Source organism: Pogoniulus pusillus, chromosome 16 (genome assembly GCF_015220805.1).
Source record: "Pogoniulus pusillus isolate bPogPus1 chromosome 16, bPogPus1.pri, whole genome shotgun sequence".
Classification (NCBI taxonomy): Eukaryota; Metazoa; Chordata; class Aves; order Piciformes; family Lybiidae; genus Pogoniulus; species Pogoniulus pusillus.
Genome location: NC_087279.1, coordinates 19,992,086 through 20,014,072, shown reverse-complemented (window position 1 = coordinate 20,014,072; position 21,987 = coordinate 19,992,086). Strand labels below are relative to the sequence as shown.

At 46.2% G+C, this 21,987-nt stretch overlaps 2 protein-coding genes across 2 annotated transcripts in view; one reads left to right on the top strand and one right to left on the bottom strand.

The window, feature by feature from the left end:
* The window catches only part of PRKAR2A (protein kinase cAMP-dependent type II regulatory subunit alpha), a 91,449-nt gene extending 79,328 nt beyond the window's left edge, over positions 1–12,121 (bottom strand). Inside the window, exon 1 of the mRNA XM_064156933.1 lies at positions 11,726–12,121. Within this exon, the coding sequence (XP_064013003.1) occupies positions 11,726–11,978 (253 nt within the window). The 5' untranslated portion in view covers positions 11,979–12,121. The remainder of the gene's footprint in view (positions 1–11,725) is intronic.
* Positions 12,122–12,198: 77 nt separating this feature from the next.
* The window catches only part of ARIH2 (ariadne RBR E3 ubiquitin protein ligase 2), an 89,502-nt gene continuing 79,713 nt past the window's right edge, over positions 12,199–21,987 (top strand). Inside the window, exons 1-2 of the mRNA XM_064156932.1 lie at positions 12,199–12,213; positions 18,670–18,832. The gene's annotated coding sequence lies outside the window, so the exon portion shown is untranslated. The remainder of the gene's footprint in view (positions 12,214–18,669; positions 18,833–21,987) is intronic.

Sequence of the window (21,987 nt, the reverse complement as noted above, 5' to 3'; positions counted from 1 at the left end):
TTAACTCTTTGAGTTTTCATTTCAATGCTGTCCATGAGGCATCCTTCACAGCGAGGTACTCCCCACATGCGTGACAAACTGAGTTTGACCAGTTCCCCACACTTCAGCATGTTCTTCAGGAAGCAATTCTTCCTGAACGATCAGGATTATCACAAGTGTTGCCACAGAAATTAAGGTGTTTACTGGAGCCCCAACAGGAAAAAAACCCACACAAATATTTGTATTTTAGTCTTCCATGGAATACAATTTTCCCAATAGGAAGCAGAAGACAATATGCTACCCCAAGGGAGGAAGAACCAAAATGGAAATGAAGGGCCACTGTGACATCCTGCTTTACAATAGCCCCTCAATAAGCAAGGACCAAGAACGAGGAACTTAGCACTACAGGTTGTTCAGAAACCCACAGGGAAACTACAGAACAGTTTCTCCATCTCATCTCAACACACAGTTCAGTCCTCTCACAAACTCCAGGCATGTTTCCAGAATGCTCTGCCACAGGATCAGCAGCCTTTAGAGCCCTTCGCTGCGTACCACTGGAAGGGCACTAACAGTTAGGGATGGAAGAACATAATTGAACATTGGCCAAGAGAGCCAGTGGCATCCTGGCCTGGATCAGGAACAGTGTGGCCAGCAGGACAAGGGAAGTTATTCTGCCCCTGGACTCAGCACTGCTCAGGCCACAGCTTTAGTGCTGTGTCCAGCTCTGGGCTCCTCCATTCAAGAGAGATGTTGAGGTGCTGGAAGGTGTCCAGAGAAGGGCAACAAAGCTGGTGAGGGGCCTGGAGCACAGCCCTGTGAGGAGAGGCTGAGGGAGCTGGGGGTGTGCAGCCTGCAGAAGAGGAGGCTCAGGGCAGAGCTCATTGCTGTCTGCAACTACCTGAAGGTACATTGTAGCCAGGTGGGGTTGGTCTCTTCTGCCAGGCAACCAGCAATAGAACAAGGGGACACAGTCTCAAGTTGTGCCAGGGGAGGTCTAGGCTGGATGTTGGGAGGAAGTTGTTGTCAGAGAGAGTGATTGGCATTGGAATGGGCTGCCCAGGGAGGTGGTGGAGTCACCATCCCTGGAGGTGTTCAATCAAAGCCTGGCTGAGGCACTTAGTGTCATGGTCTGGTTGACTGGATAGGGCTGGGTGCTAGGTTGGCCTGGATGATCTTGGAGGTCTCTTCCAACCTGGCTGATTCTATGATTTTATCAAAACCATTTCACCTCCAACTTGCAATTCTAGCCCTTTGGACAAACGTTCAGAAAGAAATTTTCTGACAGTGAGTTTGATTTTGTTAGGGCATCAACCATGGACTAATTTGGTTTGGACTTCACCAACACCCAAAAGGGAGCACAGGGTTCCAGACTTCAGAATTAAACCTAACCATGCTGGTTAGAAACAGACTTCCCTCAGGCAGTTTCTGAGAAGTTAAGCTACTCTTCAAGCCACTCTCAGAAACTGAGCATGGAAGGAAGAGTGTGGCCTATTTATTTTTTTCAATAAAGAATGAGTTTGTTCCTTGTTGTTTTTAAACTCTCATAAAAGCAATACTACAGAAAGCAATTAAGTGGTCCCATGTGCCTTTATGGCAGGGTGCTCTGGGAGATATCTTCTCCCTTCAAGGCCACTGCCAAAGAGCAAGATTGCCACTACTCATAATTTGCAATTTCTACAGCAAAAAGAAATGCCCTAGTATGGAAAGGGCTAGTAGGAAAACCACTATGAAGACAATGCTGGGCTTTATTACACATCACTTAGAGTATATTTATGATACAGAGATCAAATCCTAGCAGCATTGTGCTAGTATGAAGCTAGCTAGAATGTTTTGGTGAGAAGAACTAGATTACAGGCTGTGAAAGAGAAACAAGGGTGATGTCCACTTCCCTCATTGGCTTGCTGAGAGGTATAAGAACAAGAATCCAAACATGTTTAAGGCACTTCTTCCTGGGGCATTGTCTGCACTTCTCTCTAGCCTCTCTGCCATCTCTCTGATTAATCCACTTTGCTTCCTAACCCCCTAGTCAAACCTCCATTCTTCCTTGGGACTGGGGTAAGGGGAGGGGGGGGAGAGAAGGTGGAAGGGCAGTTGGGAGCCCCTCCTGGAGACTCAGGTTTCTGGGAGGGCTGTTGTGTTTCTGTATTACCTTTTACCTTGTATATTTCTGTCTACAGCTGTATATTCTGTAGATATCTGCTTGTCTATTGAGCTAAGCTGTAAAGATAAGCTTCATTCAATTTCCAGAGCTGGCTGAGTCCAGTCTGGGTGATTTCCAAAGTGGGGGGCGGCAGGGAACACCCAAACCACTACAAGCATGTATGACAGGCTTGCTTTCTCCTGAATCTCTTCTAAGTATCCATCTCCAGATGAGATCTCATCTTGAATACTGCATTCAGTTTTCGGCTCCTCAGTTTAAGAGGGACAGGGATCTGCTTGAGACAGTCCAGCAGAGAGTTATGAGGATGATTAGGGGACTGTAGGCCATGGCTTATGAGGAGAGGCTGAGGGACTTGGGGCTGCTTAGCCTGGAGAAGAGAAGATTGAGAGGGGATTTAATAAATGGTTATAAATAGCTGAGGGTTGGCCAGGAGTGGGGACAGGCTCTGCTCACTGCTCCTTGGGATAGGACAAGGAGCAATGGGTGTAAGTTCCAGCACAGGAGGTTCCACCTCAACACAAGAGGGAACTTCTTTCCTGTAAGGGTCCCAGAGCACTGGAACAGGCTCCCCAAAGAGGTTGTGGAGCCTCCTTCTCTGGAGACTTTCAGGGCCTGTCTGGATGTGTTCCTCTGTGATCTGTGCTAGATTGTGTGGTCCTGCTCTGGCAGGGGTGTGCTAGTTAGAAGCAAGCTAGAACGTTTTGGTAAAAGAACTTGATAACAGGCAGTGAAATGAAAACAATTGATGTCAACTTCTCTCACAGTCTCGCTGAGAGCTCTGGGAAGAAGAAGTAAACTTTCTCCATTTTGTCTTTTTCTTCTGCCTTTGCCTTCAGACCTGGTCACATCTCATTAACCCTGCTCCCACTAACCTTGCTCCCTAACCTCTTGGCCGCACCTCTCTTCTTCCTGAGAACTGGGGTAAGGTTGAGAGGGCCGGGGGAGGTGTTGGGGTGGTTTGAGAGCCCCTCCTGGGGACTCAGGTTTCTGGGAGGGGAGTTGTGCTTTTGTATTGTTTATCCTTTGTATATTTCTGTATATAATTGTATATAACTGTATATATTGTAAATAGCTGCTTGTAAATTCTGCTAGCTGTAAATAAATTGCTTCATCTATATTCCCAGGGTCCGTCTGAGTTAGTTGGGACAAATACAAAGTGTGGGGGGGGCGGGTAAGAGCCCAAACCATCACACAGAGGGGTCGGATTCGATGATCTCCTTGGGTCCCTTCCAACTCCTAATATCCTGTGATCCCAGCCCTTAAAGCACAGAGAGAACACTGCTGCCATCACCACAATTTTCACAGCTTCACGGACAAAACAAAAAGAGACACCAAGCAGCTGCTAGTTCTGTCTAATAGACTTCTGAAGTTTCCAACTCATATGTCCAACTCATTCAGACCCTTACTTTCAAACTAAATGGATCTTTCTACATTAAAGGATCTCATAAGCAGACACCCTTTAACAGAATGCGTATCTTGGAGCAAAAGTCTTTTTCTGCATTGGTGTTCCATCTCAAATTCCCCACTAGTTACTTTTCTATCCCATGTTCTTAAGATTTACTTTGCTTCACATTTCAGTGACACATGAAGCCACCAAAAACGCCTCAAGTGCAGCAGAGTACACGTAATTTGCTGTGGAACTGAGGGTGCCTCAGGAAAAAAATTAAACCAATGTCAATGACATATCAAAACCCACCAACTGTTCCATATCAAAGAAGTAGCACACAAAGATGCAAGCCCAGTAGCATACTGAAAGGAATCTAAACGCCCATTAGAGAGGCAAGAATAACATCCCTCTGAAGGAGGGGCCACTATCTCTGCTCTATTTGTCACTGCCTCCCTCTTCTTTCACAAAAAAATATGAATGATCATTCATGAAGCTCATCTTGGCTACACTTCCAGCCTTCATCTGAATAATGAGCAACTGCTCTTTGTTAAACATTAATGCTTTTTTACTGACTGACTGCTGAATAATTCGAAGTGAGCTTGTTCTCTGTCGTCTCCTCCTCTTCCCCGAGATCTCCATTGTTCTATTTTAGGTAAGAGGATACAACTAGACTTCAGTGTTGGCAGAGGGGGAAGATGGCACTCTGCAACACTGACTGAATTCTCTCAGCACTCTAATATTAGTTTATTAAATGGAGGGAAAAAACAGAGTTAAAAAGAAGATAGTATTCAGTATAATATCTAGTACTGCAACAAAACAATTTCCTTTAGCTTAATTTAGCTCTAAGCATCCAATTTTAGAAGCTTCATACCATTTTCCTTTCAAAAATTCTTTTTCCAATATGGAAACACAAGTTACTAAGAACTCAGCACTTATTTACTAAGGCTAATTATTTGTTTCCTTTGTAGTTAGTTACGCTCTCTTTACAGCTAGTACAGAGCAATGCAGTTTCTATTTGCCTGAAGCAAGAGCAGGATACTAAAAGAACAGAAACGGAGTCTAGAGTTTAATTCAGCTAAGTATCAAAAGCTCCTGCAGGAAACATCAAGCTTAACAGGTGAGTCTGGAGTTACTAGCATGCCACTAGCATACCAGTTTAAAAGAAATTTAAACCAACTAACCAAAAATACTGCTTTCTTCCTCACATTTAGCATGACCACTTAAGTAAAGCAGAACAATCGTGTCAAGCCACTAAGAGCAAACTGGAATAAGACGACATCTTTCTTGAGAGATAAGACCTAACAGATGCTACAGGAATAACAACAGTGCTGATGTCAAGATGTTCCAAGTAACTCTGTCAAAATGGCAAGAAACTGATCTCTGAAAATTAACACAGGAGCTCCTCTATCCTGATCTACATTCAGCAGTAAGCAATGATATCTGCAGATTGCAGCTAACTCACCCTCAACTCTGTTTCTCAGCCAAGCTAGCAGCTTCTACTCCTTCACTTCACACTTCCTTTTTTTTTGCTATCTCAGGCAAGAATGACATATTACAGCTGCATTTTAATTAAATGTTCATTTGTACTGACGATTACTAATGAAACACTCCTTCAGGCTCCACTGAAATACAAATGGTGACATCTTTACAGGTATATGACTTAGTTAACAAAAGTCCTAGTCTTACTTACTGTAATACAGTAAGTACAGCATGAAAAACAAATGCTGAAAAGCCAGTCTTGTGTGATAAGCAAACAAAGAAGCAAAAAAGAACAAAGCTTTAGATATTTTGTCCAAGTAATGAGCAACTGAAATCAGTCTTCCTTAACACTTAGTTTTTCCTCAAAGTTCCCTTGTGTGAACAAGATAAATATAGGGAGAGAGGTTCCATCACTACTAACAGCAGTCACTCTGTTGAATCCTTCAGATGCATGTCAGTGAGATCTCTTTGCAAAAGTAGACATGTGCAAGCACAGCACTGCACAATGGTAGTCTTTCACTTGGTCCTTTCTCTGTTAAGCACATTCAATATACTATGCAGCCAAGACCTATCCAAATTAGAAAATTAAATGTAGAAATATAAACCTCTTAAAATATGGATATATCACTAATACTTTAGAATCATAGAATCAGTCAGGGTTGGAAGGCACCACTAGAATCAGCTAATTCCAACCCCCCTGCCATGAGCAGGGACACCCTACCCTACATCAGCCTGGCCTTAAACACCTCCAGGCATGGGGGCTCAACCACCTCCCTCTGCAACCCATTCCAGACTCTCACCACCACACTCATGCTGAACAACTTCCTCCTCATGTCCAGCCTGAACCTACCCACCTCCAGCTTTGCTCCATTCCCCCTAGCCCTGCCACCCCTGATAGCCTAAAAAGTCCCTCCCCAGCTTTTTTTGTAGGCCCCCTTCAGATACTGGAAGACCACAATAAGGTGACCTCAGAGCCTCCTCTTCTCCAGTAACTCAGTAACTGATTTCAAGTTGGTGGAGACCAACAAAGAATCAATAAAACCAAAGCTTCTTCTATACCTTCAGGTTTTATTGCATACACATTTTTATGATGTATTACAAAAAAAAGCACACACATCTTTTCTATACTAAACTCAAAAGCTTAATACAGTTAGTCATAACCTAAAGCTTCTTCCTCCATCTCCCTAAAAATCTGGAGACTACTTAAATAGAGAACAAAACATCTTTATTGTAATTACTACTAAGCTAAAGGGGGGAAAAAAGTAATAAAATGTAGCACTAGCAATTATCAGATGATTAAAGTGCCTGCTGTGCTACCTGGACATGAAATAGAGTTGCTGATCTTTGGACTGAATTTGCATCAGACAATAAAATAATATTGACACACACACAAAAAAAAAATGTTTGCCAAAGAGATCTTCTTTGAATGTTAAGGATGAAAAAAGGAAACCACACTAAAAAACAACACTAAGAAGAGAGCTACTGTGCTTGATTCACAGTAAATTGACAATTATAGAGGAAGGCAGAAGTACTACTAAGAAGTTGTAAAGGTGACAGTATTGCACAGAACACCTTCAGTAATCTGAATGGCATCTGAAAACCTGAATGGTATTCCTTGGAAGCACCACCATTCTCCTTATGCTATCCTTCAAAGGTTTTAATGTCATCTGACTTTTATTATTCAATATATTGCCTTGAATTATTTCAGCAAAAGAGCAAAGAGTTATGTCTGACCTGTGAACTGATGTGGACAAAGCACAAAATGCCTTATAATTGATGGAGCACAGCAATTCCTGAGGAATTCCACAAGATGTATTGGCCAAGCACAGAGTAAGAAGCTGGTGAGGGGCCTTGTGAGGAGAGCCTGAGGGAGCTGGGGATGTGAAGCCTGCAGAAGAGGAGGCTCAGGGGTGACCTCATTGCTGTCTGCAGCTACCTGAAGGGTGGTTGTAGCCCGATGGGATTGGTATCTTCTCCCAGGCAAGCAGCAACAGAACAAGAGGACACAGTCTCAAGTTGTGCCAGGGGAGGTCTAGGCTGGATGTTGAGGAAGCTGTTGGCAGAGAGAGTGATTGGCATTGGAATGGGCTGCCCAGAGAGGTGGTGGAGTCACCGTCCCTGGAGGTGTTCAAGAGAAGACTGGCTGAGGCACTTAGTGCCATGGTCTGGTTGACTGGCTAGGGCTGGGTGCTGGGTTGAGCTGGATGATCTTGGAGGTCTCTTCCAACCTGCTTGATTCTATGATTCTAAGAAAGCATAAGCAAGTAATGCTTAAGAACTAGAAGAAACAGAGAACAGTTTTACCATTAAGCACTGTGTTAACAGTTAAAAAGACAAGAATGACAAAGATTTCTGTATCACATCCAAAACCTCATGCTGTAAAGGGGCACTTCCCTACCCTTTCTGCTCACATTCTATTGATGTTTTAAAGATGACATTTAGCAAATCACTGAATTTTAACCAAGAACCTGTTCAGTTCTGCACTGAGCATCTCCTCACCTGTTCATCCAAATTCATATGCACCATTTTGCTTCGGAGCAATAGAGCATACTGAAGAGGACTCTTTGATAAGGAGTACATTAAGAAGTGTTCTCTTTTGCTCAGGGAACAGATGAAGAGAATACAATCTTTCCTTCAATATCAAGGGTGAAACCCTGGGAAGGAAAAATGCATTTTACACTAAAATGCTTGTCATTAGCTAAAACATCTTAGCTGCTCCTCAAGTTAGTATATATTCCAAAAGATATTTTAGTTCCAGTGTTAGCTATAATTAGAATTTCCAAGAATAAATTCTGGTGGTCTAATTAACTGATTGTTACTACAATGAGAAATACAACAAAGTTAGCTGTGTAGCAACCTGAACCTTTGTGAAATTACCTCCACTGGCAGGGAAGGAAAGCTGTCAGCCTTCCTTCCTAGACTCACAGAACGGTTTGAGTTGGAAAGGACCTTGAAGATCATCTAATTTCAACCCTTGTGACACAGACAGAGACACCCTCCACTAGACTAGACTGGTCAAGGCTCATCCAACCTGGCCTTGAACACCTCCAGATAGGAGGCATCCACAGCCTTCCCACGCAGCCTGTTCCAGTGTCCCACCACCACTACTGTAAAGAATTTCTTTCTAAATTCCAGTCTAATTCTACTCTCCTTGCACTTCAACCCATTCCCACTCATCCTATCACTACAAGCCCTTGCAAAAAGTCCCTTCCCAGCTTTTCTGCAGGCCCTTTTCAGATACTGGAAGGCTGCTATAAGGACTTCTCGGAGCCTCCATTTCTCCAGACTGAAAGCCTTCTTTTCTCCAGGCTGAAATCCTCAACTCTTGTAGCCTGTCCCCACAGTGGAGGTGCTCCAGACCCCTGATCATCTTTGTGGCCCTTCCAGGTAGCTTGATGTCCTTCTTGTGATAGGGGCTCACTAGAACTGGGCACAGCACTCCAGGCAGGATCTCACAGGAGCAGAGATGTGCTTCTTGCAACAGGTTTCCCAAAGCCATGACTTGGTCTAAACCAGCATAAAGACAATTTCTGTGGCTTTAATTACACAACCTGAACACTTCCATTCAGAGATTCCCTGTTAAAATTACAGCTCTTATGGTCATGGACACGTTTTAAGAATACATATCCATCCTTGGTTAGATTCTTAGCCTGATTTTTGAAGTTGTCACTTTGCACCTTTTCCCAACTCTATATAACAACTTGATATAAAAGCTCCACAGAAAGGTTTTCCCTCTCCACTATGCTAATTTTCTTTACACACATTCCTTACATTCCACTCTCTGTTGAACAGACACATCCTGACACAGTGAAATTAACTCGAGTCTTTCCTAAATTGTCAGAGACAAAAAAATGCAACCTTAATAAACACTACTTGGGTCTTTCAAATGGAATTATCTGAGACTCCCATTCTGTGTGTTTTCTACATCTTAAAATACTAAGAAGCCTGTAAGTATAGAGCATCTAGTCCTCCACAACAAGGTAGAAGCCTTGAACTACCTAGAATAGAAAACACAAGATATCAGAACCTCTGACTTCACATTTCCTTGATAATAAAACCCTCTGTGACAGCAGTCAAATGGAAATCTAAAAAATACATACACATGGTTGACTTCCACCCACACTGTTAAGACAAGAAAGAATTGGTTCCCTGATCCTGCAGAGAGACCCTGGCCTGTTGTCAGATAGAACACAGCTCTCTTCCTCCCCCAGGTCTTTGAAGCTCTAAGGAGGGAACAGCACCGGTTTTGAGATAAGAAGCAAGACAGCATTACTGACAGTGCCACTTGCCTCAAGGGCTCTGACTATAACAAGCGACACTGACCAGCCTTCTTAAATTAATTTTCTCTCTAAGATACCAAAATCATGAGCAGAAACTTGAAGCAAACAAACCACCCTTATGCTCAGGACAGCCTCACCACATAAAGTTGTATCTGAATAGCTGCTTGCCACTATCAGATTTTTAGATATTTCACTTCAGATAATCTTTTCAGCTGCAGCTGTCAACACTCATCAGGAAAACTCACACTTAATTCCCTAAAGGTGGTCTTTCAAATCCTGAAAAATGATAAACTGATTAAGAAACAGAAATCTGCTGTGATGTTAAAAGCTCGGATGGCACAGAGTTTGGGGTCTTTATTTTGTTAGTTTGGTTGGATTTTGAAGGAAAACACTCAGATATTGCACATATTAAAACAAGTAATTACATCCAACTAACAAAAGTAATGTTTCCAGTCTAAAGCTGTTTTAAAAGAGCACATTTTACAGGAAACTAAATTCTTATATACACACAGTAAACTAAATTCTCACACACACATAGTAAACTAAATTCTCACACACACATAGTAAACTAAATTCTCACACACACATAGTAAACTAAATTCTCACACACACAGTAAACTAAATTCTCACACACATAGTGATGCTTGAAAATATTGCTGGGCTTGAGCTGCAGGACAAACAAAATCACTTGCAATTATTAACATAAATCTGTGCTCACACTTGAATATCCACTTAACTCAAATGCAGTCACTATCAGTGTCTATCTCTTTACCTTTCATCTTGTCTCCCTTATACTCTAAAAAGAACCTGCCTCTCATTAGGGAAAAAAAATAACCACTCAAAACTAGATATTACTGGATTTCAATTAATTCTGACTGCAGATTTTATACTTGTCCTCTTGCACGTTTCATTGTCCTGTTTAGGTTGTGTATTTTCAAGAGGAGAAGCTATGATTTACCTTGTAAGGTTCCCAACCTAAAAAGGCTACAAAAACTGCTGGTATTCTCAATGCTTCCTTAACAAAAACAATGCCTGTTCCACTGTTCAGTTCCTTCTTGTTCCCTTAACGCTGTTAACCAGATAACAGACGTTAAGAACACACTGCATCCACAAGGTGACACACGGTAATTAGTCTAAAAGGGGATCTTCTCTCAATAAAAGTCAGATAGCTTTACTCAGATGGCAGGTCAAGGGCACAAGACCTCCAAATGAGAGCACTGAAAGTTCAGGGAAAGCACACTTTTTTTCGCCTCTCCTTTTCCCCTTAAATTACCCTCTACCAAGGAGAATTTTTAGCAATTGCTCTAATAATACCTCAATTTCAGGTCCAAAATGCTGGAGATGCCAAAAAAATACCCCTCGCAGGCATCTTAGATAACTTTTTGCAACGAAGCTGGGTTACAGCTCAAACTGCGAACACTGCACAATGAACACACTACTGCGCTTTGACAGAATACAAATGGAAGTATCACAAATGGAAGTTTCATTGCCCAGCTCAGGTAAACATCTTTTCTGTCTTAAGAGAGTTACAGCGTGCACAGGTGGGTTTGAATTCTAGCCGTTTAGTAATCTATTAGTAAGTTATTTCGGTGCCTCATAATAACCCCTGCAAATACGAAACAGCGGCAATAAACATCCCCGGCTTCGGTGGGAAAAAAAAAACCCACACTTGTTCAGCATGATTTAAAGACAGAAATGTAAAGATAAGTACAGAAGAGATTGCACAGTAACACATGATCTTCTGTATCACATGCTTGGCAGTGTGCTCAATTCACTCTGATAACCCCGGCCAGACCCCAGGCGCAGTTGTGTTCGTTACAACTGCCTTCCAACACCTGAACAAGGCGAAGAGGCTCTTACTGGAGTCCGCTGGCCTAATGCCAGGGCTAGCATAGGTTCCCTCCGAGCTGACACTTCTGCAAGCGTGCGGCTTCCCCACCGCACAGCCGACACCCTGCAGAGCCGCCGAGAGGGAGGGAGGGAGAAGGAGGGAAGGATCCCGCTGACGGCGCCCGGCAGTGCCCGCCGCGGTGCAGCAGGAGGACGCAGACAGAGCCTCCCTCCGCTCCCATCCATCCCGCCCGCACTCGCCCTACAGCCCCAAGTCAGGGAAAGAGCAAAGAGGACGGGGCGACAGAGGCGCCGGGCTGCCCTTCCGGGCTGCTTCCACCCCAAGGGCAGGACCTGCTGCTCCCGGCTCTTCCTCACCGCCACGGGCAGCCCTCCGCCGCCACCCCTAGCAGCCTCTCCCCCACCGCCACCGGGAGCCGTCACGGGCAGCTCCTCACAGCCTCTCCGCCGCCGCCACGGGGAGCCGTCACGGGTAGCCACGCACAGCCTTTCCCCCTCTGCCGCCACGGCCAGCCACGCACAGCCTTCCCCTCTGCCGACGCGGGCAGCCACGCATAGCCTCCGCCACCCCTCATCGCCGGCACTCACGCTCGAAGTCGGAGTCGGAGTCCTCGTCGCCGCGATCGGGTTCCTCGTCCCCGTTGGACTCCGTCTGCATGGGTTCCCCATCGAAGCTAGCAATCAGCCGGCCGTCGCCGGCCGCCTCCTGGTCGCGGGCATCCAGTAGGCGAGTGAAGTAGTCGGCGGCGAAGCGCAGGAGGTCGGCCGGTCGGCGCCGCAGCACCTCCACCGTGTAGCCCTGCAGCAGCTCCGTGAGGCCCGGCGGGATCTCGATGCTCATGGTGCCGGGGACCGAGGAGGCCGCCGTCAACCCCCGTCTGCGGCCGGCTGTGGCGGGCTCAGGGCCTCCGTCCGAGGGCGCTAACTGACTCCAACGGCTCCGGTCACACGAGCCGCACCGGAGGGGAGGGGAAGTGGGGCGGGACACGGAGCGGACACGGGACGGGAGCAGCTTCGACTGCGCAAGCGCGGGAGCGGGCGCCGAGCCAAGGGCCGCGCAACCGCCAAGCAGGGAGGTGTGTGCGTCACCGCGAGGCGCGGCGGGTGGTGGCGGCGGGAGGCCGAGGGGAGTGCAGGGGGGTGGCGGCGGCCGGTGTCCGCCAGCAGCGCTGGGGCGGCACCGGAGACGGTCCAACGAGAGTCGGGATCCCGGGAGCGGTGGCAACGCAGGAAGAGGGAGGGTTGTGCTTGTGCGTAGTCCGCGCTTCTGTTCGTGCTAAGCAGGGCTGAAACTGGCAAGCAGCCGGCCCGGCGGTGGGAAAAAGGGCTTCGGGTGATGTTTGCAAAGCTGCAGACCGGAGCTGGAGATGTCGGTGTGGGGAAGGCGGAGGTCAGCCCCAGACGGTGGTGCGGACCCCACCCGTGACCAGGCTGAGCTCTGCAGGGCGGCTGTGCGCAGGGCGGGGGGCTGCGGCTGCTGCTTTGTCTGTTGAGTTATTTCACACCAGTGACCCCGTGGCCTGATTTCTTCTCTTGACGGTGTCTGTGAGGGTGTTTCAGCCCCAGCCTCCGGAACGGCAGAAAGAGCTTTGCTTTGGTCCGTGTCGGATCTAGTCTAAATGTTGCTCCAGGTTAGATTTAGGATCTCCGACCTCTGCTTTCATACCGGATTAAGTTATTCCAGAAGTATTTACACAGTTATGCTACAGAAATGATCACAGTATCACACAGTATCACAGTATCACAGTATCATCAGGGTTGGAAGAGACCTCACAGATCATCAAGTCCAGCCCTTTACCACAGAGCTCAAGGCCAGACCATGGCACCAAGTGCCACGTCCAATCCTGCCTTGAACAGCTCCAGGGACGGCGACTCCACCACCTCCCCGGGCAGCCCATTCCAGTGTCCAATGACTCTCTCAGGGAAGAACTTTCTCCTCACCTCCAGCCTAAATCTCCCCTGGCGCAGCCTGAGGCTGTGTCCTCTTGTTCTGGTGCTGGCCACCTGAGAGAAGAGAGCAACCTCCTCCTGGCCACAACCACCCCTCAGGTAGTTGTAGACAGCAATAAGGTCTGCCCTGAGCCTCCTCTTCTCCAGGCTAACCAATCCCAGCTCCCTCAGCCTCTCCTCGTAGGGCTGTGCTCAAGGCCTCTCCCCAGCCTCGTCGCCCTTCCCTGGACATGCTCAAGCATCTCAATGTCCCTCCTAAACTGGGGGCCCCAGGGCTGGAACACCTGGCTCATGAGGACAAGGCTGTGAGAAGACTTTATTGTGGCCTTTCAGTACTTAAAAGGGTCCTGTAAGAATGGGAACAGCCTTTTTGTCAGGGTCTGATGGGAAAGGAGAATGGGTGTTGGTTTTAAGCTAAAAAAAAAGAGGAGATTTGGACTATATGTTTTGTATGATGGAACAAGCTGGAGCAGGTTGCCCAAAGAGGTGTTAGAAGCCCCATTTCCAGACACGTTGCAGATGATAAAGCATAGAATCGACCAGGTTGGAGGAGACCTCCAAGATCATCCAGTCCAACCTATCAACCACCCCTGTCCAATCAACTGGACCATGGCACTAAGTGCCTCATCCAGGCTTTTCTTCAACACCTCCAAGGACAGCGACTCCACCACTTCCCTGTGCAGCCCATTCCAATGGCAAATCACTCTCTCTGTGAAGAGCTTCTTCCTAACATCCAGCCTATACCTCCCCTGGTACCTTATGCTTGAGCATGACTGTGTTTGACAGCTATCTCAAAGAGCAGAGGGACTTCAATCCTTTCATCCTTTAAATCCTTAAATCACGCCAAATTGAGAGCTCTGAGCTACCTGATGCAGTTGAAGATGTCCCTGCTCACTGCAGAGGGGTTGGACTAGATGACCTTCGAAGGTCCTGGGTTGGACTAGATGACCTTTGAAGGTCCTGGGTTGGACTAGATGACCTTTGAAGGTCCCTTCCAAGCCAAGCCATTGTATGGTTCTACTATACTCTTAAAACTGGAGGGCACAAAAGAAGCAGCATGCAGGTCTTCACGCCTTTTAAAGCTGCCATATCACCTGTGAAATGGTGGCAATAGCATTAATCCGCTTAACACTGACCGATGGGAGCATTAAAGATGAATTTCAGGAAAGTAAAACAGAATCACAAAATGTGTCAGGTCAGAAGAGACCCTCAGAGGTGATCCAGTCCAACCTTTGACCCAGCAGCACCTCACTGATTGCCTACACGTGGGATGATCCTTGGAGATCCTGTTCCTATGTGCTTTATTCAGATTTTGGCTTGTATTCTCTGTACAAACCCTGGAATCTCTTTGTGTGTGCAGAAGAGTTTTGGCAAATGCCCAGTGGCCAGCAACAGACAGTGTAGTGTGGAAACACTGGAGACACCAAACCTGAAGGTTTGACGTTGCTGAAAAGCTAATTTTGGAAGAAAATAGGCCTGTGCAAATCTGAGTTGAGGGGAATTGGGATGTTGGCTTAGTGGTACTGCTGCGTGTCGTAAGTGTAAATATTTTTCTTTAATTCTTCTTTTGTTTCAATAATAAAGGAGCAGAAACTGCTCCAAAAAAAACCCACTTAGAAGCTCAGAACTGGCTGAGCCAATTTGCTGTGTGATTTGGTTTTGTTTGCTCGTGTCCAAAGGGTCCCTCTAGTTACCCAAGTGGTTCTCACCACACTCCCGTGCAAGGCTAGGCTGTTTGTTCTGTGGCACAGAGGACACAGTAGTGGATCACAGACTCCTTGTTCAGTGCAGACTTGGTGCTGAATGGGGGAGGCCAGTTGGAAGTCTCGTGGCAGTTGTTACAGCACCCAGCCTCTCTGCTAAAAGGTGTTCTCTACATACAGCTACCATATTTTTATGCAGAGGAGGATTACATCTTGTGTCACAGAATCACAGCATTTCTTAGATTGGAAAAGCCCTTCAAGCTCATTGAGTCCAATCATTAGTTTCACACTGACAAGTCCTTGACTAAACCAAATCCCTCAGCGCAACATCTAAGCTCTATGAACTGCTGTGGTTGGAAATGACCACCAGGATCCTCCAGTCCAGCCTTCACCCCAGCATCCTTCATCACCAGACCATAGTCTCAAGCACCACATCCACTCTCCTTTTAAACATCTCCAGGGATGGCAACTCCACCACCTCCCTGGGCAGCCTGTTCCAATGCCTGACCACCTGCTCAGGAAAGAACTTCCATGTCAATTGCATAAATTAAAAGCAATAACAGGAGGTAGACCTGCCCCATCAGTTTTATCTGGAGGTTCTGTATGAAGCAAATTGCCTTAATTTTTCCTGCTGCAGGCACAATTGCTATATCCCTTTTCCCCAAAAAATAATTTATATGGATTTATCATTTCCCACTCCTACCATATTATCTTTCTGATGATCTCAAAATACAAGAACACATTTAACTTCCCAGTGTACACAATTTAAGTACTGGTAGAAGTGGTACAGGGAAATGGTTCTGGTAGATGACAAACTGCATAGGGTTAGTCTCCCATGAATTTTAAGTCTTTTCCATGAGATTTTTACCCTTTAGATGCTGGAAATATTTCTGGTGGTCAAGTCTTAAAACTTGAATTCTTAAAATGCAGTGAAAATGGGAGAAAGGAAGTCCAAAAGCATTGGCAAGTAGGGTCAGGGTCAGAAGAAGGAAGAGGAAGTCCAATTCCAAGGGAATGTGTTTATTTTTTCTTTTCCACTCTCACATAACTGCCAGCCACCTGACAGTTGCCTGCTTTTGGCATTAGTCAGCTCTTCTATTAGCTTTTAACATTTTTTATTGATCATTTTCTCTCATCTGTGCCTGTGGATATAAATCTGCTTGTTTACAGGAAAAAAATGTGTTACCAGTAAATATTATTAGGACTCTGAAGAGCTACATCGCATTACCCTTCTGATATTTATATGTCCACATAGAAATAATCAGCTCCAGAGGAAAGTAAACAGCAGAGGTCTGTTTAACCTCTAACTCAAGGTCAATGGACAAAAACAACACACATCCAAAGTCATATCAAGCACATTTTCAAGTCGTCTTACACCACATTTTACCCCCTTTCTTAATCTATCTTTTTTTATTTTATGAGCACCAGAATTGATGGCACATGTGTGCAAGAGTCTTGCCTTGGATCAAGTCAGTGATAATACTGCCTGCTGTGTCTCTGCATAGCTCATCATATGCTCATTAAGCAACTGAACGTGAGCCAGCAGTGTGCTCAGGTGGCAGAGAAAGCCAATGGCATCCTGGCTGGGATTAGAAAAGCTGTGTCCAGCAGGAGCAGGGAGGTGATTGTCCCCTTGGACTCTGTTCTGGTGAGGTCACACCTCGAGTATTGTATTCAGGTTTAGGCACCTCATTACAAGAGGGATGTGGAGGTGCTGGAGCTAGTACAGAGGGGAAAAAAGCTGAGGAAGGGCCTGGAGAATAAGTCTTATAAGGAGCAACTGAAGGAGCTGGGGATGGTTAGTTTGGAAAAGAGGAGGCTGAGAGGAGACTTCACAGCTGTCTACAGCTACATGGAAGGACCTTGTGGAGAGGCTGCTGCTGGTCTCTTCTTACAGGTAGTGACAGAACGAGGGAATGGCCTCAAGCTGTGACTGGGGAGGTTTAGACTGGATATTAGGCAACATTTCTTCCCAGCAAGAGTGGTCAGGCATTGGAATGAGCTGCCCAGGGAGGTGGTTGAGTCACCAACTTGGATGTGTTTAAAAGTCATATGGATGTGGTGCTTGGGGATATGGTTTAGGATGCACCTTGTAGAGTAGGGATAAGGGTTGGACTTGATGATCCTGAAGGTCTTTTCCAATCTGAATGTTTCTGTGATTCTGTGATGTGTCTGCTTTTACCCTGACTTGCAATGTCTGTTAAAATTACTGCTGTAGCAAGCGTCAACGTCAAACGATTGGTAGAAAAATCACTTAGGAAATGCACTCATGGCCTTAATTTGATCCCCTTTATAATAACAGCTTTAATTCATGCAGCGTGACCAATGCAATTTCTTTCAGCTGATTTCCTGGTGTATACAGCATCTAATATGGGATTAGATAAGGCTTGTGTGACTGGTGAAGCTAGTCAGAGAAACATAAAATCACAGAATCGTTTTGGCTGAAAAACACCTGGAAGGTCATTGGGTCCAATGGTTAACCCAGCATTGCCAAGTGCTCCACTAAACCATGGCACCACAGGTGGTCTCTGCAGTTGTCTTACAAAAAAAACTTTTCTTTTTCTTCAGTATCCTATCTTCTCTTCATAATTTCTTAGTATCTAAAAGCTTTTCTCACATTTGTCATTTGTCTGCGCCCCTAAATGGTGAATCATAAAATCATAGCATCAGTCACAGTTGGAAGGGACCACAAGGATCATCCAGTTCCAACCCCCTGCCATGGGCAGGGATACCCTACCCTAGAGCAGGCTGGCCACAGCCTCATCCAGCCTGGCCTTAAACACCTCAAGGAATGGGGCCTCAACCACCTCCCTGGGCAACCCATTCCAGGCTCTCACCACTCTCCTGCTCAACAACTTCCTCCTCACCTCCACTCTGACTCTCCCCACCTCCAGCTTTGCTCCATTCCTCCCAGTCCTGTCACTCCCTGAGAGCCTAAGAAGTCCCACTCCAGCTTTTTCGTAGGCCCCCTTCAGACACTGGAAGGCCACAAGAAGGTCACCTGGGAGCCTCCTCTTGTCCAGACTGAACAGCCCCAACTCTTTCAGTCTGTCCTCATAGCAGAGCTGTTCTAGCCCTCTGAGCATCCTCGTGGCCATTCTCTGGACCAGCTCCAATATGTCCACATCCTTCTTGTAATAGGGGCACCAGAACTGGATGTAGTGTTCTATGTGGGGTCTCAGCAGAGCAGAGTAGAGGGGGAGAATCACCTCCCCCAACCTGCTGGCCATACTTCTCCTGATGCAGCCCAGGCTCTGCTTGGCTTTGTGGGATGCAAGTGCACACTGCTGGCTCCTGTTGAGCTTTTTCATCCAGCAGCACCCCCAAGTCCCCCTCCTCAGGGCTGCTCTCCAGCCAGTCACTGCACAGCCTTTATTTGTGCTTGGGATTGCCTCGACCCAGATGCAGGACCTTGAAGTCTCTTCCTTTCACTCTGTCTGTCCCACTCAGTGATATGTCACTTTGCTGCACCCTTAGTGAAATGACGATGGAGCTTTAGGGCTTATCCTACCAGCAGGAACAGTGAAGTTGCAAGCCAGTAAGCAAAATAATCTGTGTAGTCTTGCACTGGGGAAAAATAATTAGATTAAACCTCCAGACTGGCTCCTTAAAAAGTAAAATAAGTCTGTTTATGAGAAGTAATTATTTACTTCTCATAAACCTATCAGCACCAGCCAGAGCTCAGACACTGTGTAAACATCTGTACATCTTGTACTGATTACACTTGCTTTCAAACTCACTGCTTCACTGCAAGTAATTCAGTACAAGGGAAATGCAAGAACATACTAAATGTGCTGAAGATTTGCATCAGAAATGCAATCTCCTGTTTAAGTGAAGGTAGATTCATTACCATGAGTAAGCCTTTCTGTGTTATTCTAGGTGACATGCTGGGAAGCCTGTTCCATGTCATGCAGTCCCAAAGCAGTCCAGGTTGAGGAAGTACAGCAGAGAGCATTCAACATGATCCTGGGAATGAAGGAGCTGACTTTGGAGGAGAGACCAGCAAACTGCAAGGTCTTAATTTGAAGAAGGCTGAAGAAAGGTAAGATCAAGGTTTACAAATATCACCAAGTAGCACATAAAACAGATGCAGAACCATCATTCACCAAATCCCACTACTATGTTTATAGTTCCACTTTCTTTTTCTACCTACTGCTTGGTTCTGTTGCTGTGAGTGTTCATATACACCATATAACTCTGGGCATAATGTACACAAAACTGTTGAGTTTTCATTTTAGCAGAGGAAGTAATATTAAGAAAAGGCAGAGCAATCCTGGTCTTACCCTGCCAGGATGCAGAGATCATTCAACAGTGCACAAGGTAAAACTGTTTCTCCTTCCCATGTTTGGGTTTCTTCTTAGGAAAGTACTAAACCTCAGAAACCAAAGCTTTGGTACTCACAGAGTCACAGAATTTCTCAGGTTGGAAAAGACCTTCAGGATCCTTGAGTCCAATCATTGGTTTCATACTGACAAGTCCTTGACCAAACCAAATCCCTCAGCACAACATCTAAGCACTAGGAATTGCTATGCTTGGAGAGGACCACCAGCATCATCCAGTCCAACCTTCATCCCAGCGTCCTTCATCACTAAACCATAGCCTCAAGCACCACAGCCACTCTCCTTTTAAACACCTCCAGGGATGGCAACTCCACCACCTCCCTGGCAGCCTGTTCCAGTGCCTGACCACCTGCTCAGGAAAGAACTTCCTCCTAACATCCAACCTAAACCTCTCCTGATGCAACTTGAGGCCATTTCCTCTGGTCCTATCATTAGTAATTTGGGAGAAGAGATCAGCTCCAGCCTCAATACAACCTCCTTTTAGGTAGTAGCAGAGGGCAATAAGGTCCCCTCTCAGCCTCCTCTTCTCCAGACTAAACACCCCCAGCTCCCTCAGCTGCTCCTCATAGGCCATGTGTGCCAGACCTCTCCCCAGCCTCATAACCCTTCTCTGCAACTGCTCCAGCACCTCAGTGTCCCTCCTATACTGTGTTGAACAAAACTGGACACAGTACTCAAGGTGGGGTCTCACAAGTGCTGAGCACGGGGGCATGACCACCTCCCTACTCCTGCTGGTCGCACCATTGCTGATACAGGCTGGAATGCTGTTGGCCTTTTTGGCTATCCAGGCACACTGCTGGCTTATGTTCAGCCAGCTGGCCACCAACACCTCCAGGTCCTTTTCCACCAAGCAGCTCTCCAGCCAGCCTGTAGGCCAAAATGCATGACCCTGCACTTGGCTTTGTTAAACCTCATACAATTGGCCTCATCCCATGGCTCCAGCCTGTCCAAATCCCTCTGCAGGGCCTTTCTACCCTCCAGCAGATTGGCACTTCTGCTTAATTTGGTGTCATCTGCAAACTTGCTGAGGGTGCATTCAATCCCCTCAGCCAGGTCATTGATGAAGAGATTAAACAAGACTGGCCCCAAAACTGAGCCCTGAGCGACTCCACTTGTGACCGGTTGCCAAATGGATTTAAGCCCATGAACCACAACTCTCTGGGCTCAGCCATCTCCAGCCAGTTTTTAACCCAGCAATGAGTCCACCTGTCTAAGCCATGAGCCACCAGCCTCTCCAGCAGAATGCTGGCACTCCAACAAGGCAGTTTGCTCCTGGCAGTAGGCAAGATTCCGCATGTATTTTTCCTGCTAGCTTTTAGAGTGAGTACTTATTAGCTTCTAGCTTTGATTACTCTGTATTTCAACAAATTATATGGGTCTGTCTATTACTGGTACAAAGAAAGGAGAAAAATACCATCTTTTAAAAATAAATATATATAAATACTGGTGTCAGCTGGAATATGTTACTTTGCCACTACCTTTAGTCTATACAAAAACATTCTGGATAGGTCCAAATTTGAATTAGGAGAAACATCTGTATAAATATCCAGATTTTCATTGGCATGGTTTAGTTTATGAGACAGAAAGCACAGATTTTGTTGGTAGCAGTCACAATTTTTCAGGCAGCAGGAAACACTGGTTTTGAAAGAACTGATTTTGTAAATCTTTTGTCCTCAAGATGGGGTCTCACCAGGGCAGAGTAGAGGAAGAGGAGAACCTCTCTTGATCTGCTGGGCACACTCTTCCTAATACACCCCAGGATCCCATTAGCCCTCTTGGCCACAAGGGCACATTGCCATACCATGAATGTTATCCACCAGCACTCCCAGATCCCTCTCTCCAGGGCTGCTCTCCAGCAGATCACCTCCCAGCCTGTACTGGTGCAGTTTATCGTTCTTCCTCAAGTGCAGGACTCTGCACTTGTCCTCGCTGGACCTCATTTGGTTCCTCTGTGCCCAGCTCTCAGTCTGTCCACGTCTCACTTTATGGCTGCACAGCCTTCAGCTGTATTAGCCAAGCCTCCCAGTTTGGTGTCTTCAGATGTTTATAAACATTTATTAAATCCCCTCTCAGTCTTCTCTTCTCCAGACTAAACAGCCCTGGGTCCCTCAGCCTCTCCTCACCAGGCAGTGCTCCAGTCCCCTAATCATCCTTGTGGCCCTCTGCTGGACCCTCTCCAGCAGATCCCTGACCCTCTTAATCTGGGGAGCCCAAAACTCAATGCAATACTCAAAATGAGGTCTCAGAAGGGCAAAGTGGAGGGAGAGGAGAACCTCCCTTGATCTGCTGGACGCACTCTTCTTAATACACCCCAGAATCCCATTGCCCACAAGGGCACATCACTGTTGCATGGATGTTCTCCACGAGCACTCCCAGGTCCTTCTCCACAGGGCTGCTCTCCAGCAGATCACCTCCCAGCCTGTACTGGTGCAGTTTGTTATTCCTCCTCAGATGCAGGACTCTGCACTTGTCCTTGCTGAACCTCATTTGGTTCCCCTGTGCCCAGCTCTCAGCCTGTCCAAGTCTTCTAGATGTAAAAGGAAACACCTCTGAATATCAGCCATGGCATACTTAAGACGTCAAACAGCACATGCAGGGAGCTAGATAAAAGTAGCCTGTGCGACGTAAGTCGTGTGGGATGACTACGTTGTGTAAACTGCTCTGAGCAACACTATGTAGCAGATGTAAAGTTTATGGTTTCCACGTCAGAGAAGACCTAAGCAGCAGCACTCTGATGTGTAAGCAGGGGGCACTCAAATAAGAACTTAGCTAATCATTTGCTTCTCTTGCATGCAAAGTGAAAATTCTACCTACTGTGGTTGTACCTCAGCTTCTGTCCACAGCACTAAAAATAGTA